At 39.3% G+C, this 4,266-nt stretch overlaps 1 protein-coding gene across 1 annotated transcript; it reads left to right on the top strand.

The window, feature by feature from the left end:
• Window positions 1–6: 6 nt before the first annotated feature.
• LOC146590630 (histamine H4 receptor-like) lies at window positions 7–564 on the top strand (the record flags this gene model as incomplete). The annotated part of the gene is made up of 1 exon (XM_085314304.1): window positions 7–564. A coding segment is annotated over one exon (558 nt), but the record flags the coding sequence as incomplete, so codon positions are not given.
• Between the last annotated feature and the right edge of the window lie 3,702 nt (window positions 565–4,266).

Genomic DNA, 4,266 nt, shown 5'->3' with positions numbered 1-4,266 from the left:
CACATCTTCTGGAGCATCCAGAAGCGCCAGAGACGTGGCAGCGTGCAGGAGGATGAACCTCCAAAGAGCGGCAGCTTGTCTTGGAGATCTTGCCTCTTGCCGAGTCAAGGAGTGTCTTCAGAAGCAGAGGACAGCACTTCTTCCTCTATGAGGCCAAAGAAAGAGTCTTTGGTAACTGAAAGCTCCTATCTGTCCAGAGGCAATTCTGTAACCCCAGAGACTGATCTCTCTGCTTCTTTCCGTGCAAAGACCAGGTCAAAACTGCAACGGGACAAGAAAATTGCAAAGTCGCTTGCCATAATAGTGTGTGTCTTTGCCATTTGCTGGGCCCCATATACATTACTGATGATTATTCGTGGAGCCTGYAAAGGAACATGCGTCCATAACTCCTTGTATGAAATTACCTTTTGGCTTTTGTGGCTCAATTCATCTTTGAACCCATTTCTCTACCCTCTCTGTCATGTTAAGTTTCGAATGGCTTTCATGAAAATATTATGTCCCAAAAAGTTTGCAACATTGAGGTTAAGTGCTTTTCTAGAAGGAAAAGCCCTTAGAGAGTTTTAGCTGAAGAGCAACTGCAGCTGTACTGAATGAGGGATGTAAATGGTCAAGGTTTGTAAGTAGAGGTAATAACTTTCAGTAGATCAATCTAGCTAGAAAGGTTAGACAAACCTCTGGACAAATATGATGTCCTTCAGAGAAGCTTGCATGTGCAGAGATCGTGTACTTTTCCCAGCTATTTCAATTGGCCAGGTAAAAGATATTGCCTCTATCTTCAAAGCTTGCCTTGACTTACCCTATCACACCATCCACATTATCTTCATTCTGGTTGTTGAAGATACTATTTTCAGTAATAGTACAGCTCTTATTTGTGTTCACAGATGGTATTAGTTAACAATGCAATAAATATAGGTATTTGCTGCAAGATCAATAGTATTCAAAAGGCAGTATCTTAGTATCTTATATATATATAAAAGATATACAATAGCACTGTGTTCAGAAGCATTATTTTTTCTTATTGTAAAATACTCAGTTAATTTATGATTTCTGTTGTCAGCCATATGATAGGATTACTTCTTTCATGATGCTTGGACATCAGGGACAATACAGGGACTACTTTTAAAGGCCTTAATGAAGATGTCCTCTGCAAAAAGGCATTAACCTACATACTTGGTCAGATGAGGTGATGGAGAATTCAGAGGTATAAGGCATTTATGCACACCTTCAGCTGTTCTTTAAGAAATAAGCCTTCTACAGCTACAGTTTTGAAAGATCATAAAAAATGAGGAACATTTCCTTTTCAAAGCTCTTATAGAAATCAAAGACAGGTCCATGGGGAGCAGTATGCTGACCACGGTTGGGAAAGTATCTGTTATTGAATAACCCAACAGAGCATTTGCAGACTTTGGAATATGTGACCTCCTTGGATCCCATCTGATTGTGCCACCACAGGAGCATCAGCTGAGCCCTGATCAGGGGGAATGGGGCCTGGCTTAAACCATCCCGTGCAAGAACACATCTTTTCTCTTTGTGAAGGAGCTGTGCTGYTCGTCGGAGGGTGGCATTTGCTTTTCCTGAGTTTGTACAGTTGCACCCAGAGAGGAGAAATTCTACTTCTTCCCACCCAGGAGGACATGTGTGCAGTGGGCAGTGCAGTGCCAACACTTTGTAGCCCCTCCAGATCCTTTCCTGACTCCCAGTGGAATGGAAACCTGCACTGTGAGAAATGCAGGTCTTGCAGGCCTTTCTCATTTCCAAATATGATATAATGCATGAGGACCAACTCAACTCCACATGTAAGCAAAGCTCCATTCAATTCAGTGTGCCCATGGCCAAGGAATTCAAATAATTGAGAAACAGCTTAAATGCAAATATTATATCCTATTTCTCCTCTTTTGTACTTCTGTTTCTTTCACATAGYTTTTGTTGGAGGTTATGATAAACGGGTAAATGTCTTACACATAATGGTGTGTTTGGTTTGCTGCAGGAGCCAGAAAAATGACTGACTTCAATGGCTACTCAYAGTACATGTGGTGAATTAGCTGAGACAGAGGAGAGGTAGACTCCTTCCAATATTCAGCTTCCAAAATATCAAGGTTATTTAGTTACAGAATTCTGGAATTATCAGGCACTAGATTCCTTACTAAAATATGTGGGTATAATTCTTTAAAATACAAGAAGTTTATTTTCTTAGCACTGGCAATAAGCATAAGGCTGGCAAATGAATGGAGGAATAAATACTGAAGAAATGTGAATGGTAGTGGGTCTCCCTTTTATATCACAGTTTTATTTAATACGAACCCATGTTAGTATGTTTTACTTAATACTCCTTTTAATATTCTCCTTCTGGGCTGAAGTGCCACTTAATCACAGTCATTTGTCCTGTTGTACAGTATAACAGTCTAAACTTGACTACCTACACAAATTAAATATGTATTCACTAGTGTTGTAAGAAGTGTTGTGTCTCTAACATAAATTGAGAACTGAAAGAGTTGACAGGAACTACTTTGAAGACCTGTTTTTTAAACAGAACTTTACTGAAGATACTCATCATGGAGTATAGCATATGAGCTGAAGATAATGTAATACAGAGAATTCAGTAAAGAAATACGTAAGTGGTATTATTTTTATAAACTTAAAGGGAAGATAATAATCTCAATTTTGACAGTTTGTGAGGTTTAAAATACTAGGAAACACTGATGGATGATCACCTTTTGGGGAATAGTCTTGCCTAGGATTCAGGTTTAATGTTTCAAGGAAGGAAAATTGTTCATACACTTGCAGGTAGAAACATGAATGTAAGTTCAGGATTGGAAGAATGATGGCCAAGGGAAAGTCATTATTTTATTGTCTAATCACTAATACAAACCTGCATTTTACAAATACAGCAAGCAGATGTACTTAATTTGGCATTGTCTCCAAGCAGACCAGATCTAGCTTTTATTCTAATTTTATACTCTGTATTTGCCTAGCCTAGGCTTGTTCTGTTGTCAGTCTTAGATATGGAGATGAGAAGGCCTTTCCTTCTACAGCCTCATGCCTATTAATGTTTCCTTTGATTTTTTTCTTCCTATCATGTTTCTTTTTGGCCTAATATAGGCTAGAATCTAAACTTTTGAAGCCCATCAGACTTCAAAATTGAGAGGTCTAAAAAGGCATATTAGCTTTCCTACCTCCTCTCTAGCATTCTTAAAACACACTTCTTWCTTTATCTTTAGATTAGAAGTAATCTTTTTAGTCGATGTTTAAACARCACTGAGTACTATAAGGCCTTGATCCATCACTCGAATTTATAGATACTGCCACAAGTTGACAAATCTATTGAAACAGGGCAGAACACAAAACACWGGTGCCCGCTGCACCTAGTGATTTTCTTTAGATGCAGTGTGTACCAGTTTTGTACCCTGCAGAACTTTTGCCATTCTTTTAAAGCAGAACTTATAACTTTGGTAATGTTTAACAGCACAAATAAATTACATTGTGTCAGCCTGAAGAGCAAATAGCTCCTTAATGCTCTGAAAGACCTGCTTGTAACGGCACTAGGGATGGAGGACTGAAGATCTCATTTTGGTTAACTTATCAGAAGAATATCTATGAAACGGAGCCTTTGCCATGTGTAGATAAGGAAACAGATCGTTGTATCTTTTTGTCAAGTTAGTTTTTTTTCTTCCTCCTCCTTGCWCTCTTCCTTTGCATCAACTCAATGCTGATATTAGCAGGGACTTACTTTTCAGCAGCCTGATGCCTTGTGCAGTCTTCAGCAGTGCCCCATGCAAAGCCTGGGAAGGGCAAGACATTTGCAAAACCCAACAACTGAGTCTAAGTTAGTTGACAGAAAAGACTAAGAACAAGCCTAGCTTTCCTGAGGGGCAGTGGAGAACCTACCTCCATCTGCATTTGGGCTTACTTGTCATGTAAGTCATCGAAGCAATTATTCTAGCTGGACATTGCTTCTTGACGTAAACTTAGTTTCAGGGGCATGGACAGATAGCTCAGTAATACCCATTGCTTATTTCTGGTACMCTCTGCAACCATACTGGGAGGTAAGTTGGCGATCTAATTGCTCTTACCTGCCCCTCACCTTTTGTCAGATATTGTTAGTAGGAGAAAGAAGTAAAAAAAGAGCTGGTGGGCAAGAAAAATAGGGTGGTTTAGGTAAGGGGCTAAATCAATCTCTCTATTCTTCTAAAGYAGAGGTTATTTCTAACAGAAAAAGGCACAGGATCTCTGTAATTTATACTGCTAGAGGAAATGGGGAAACGCTTA

The sequence above is a fragment of the Rhea americana genome, unplaced genomic scaffold, assembly GCF_003343005.1.
Source record: "Rhea americana isolate MKP2758 unplaced genomic scaffold, rheAme1 scaffold_40, whole genome shotgun sequence".
Taxonomy (NCBI): Eukaryota; Metazoa; Chordata; class Aves; order Rheiformes; family Rheidae; genus Rhea; species Rhea americana.
Note: the sequence above shows the minus strand (reverse complement) of the source record. Positions and strands in the feature narration are given on the sequence as shown.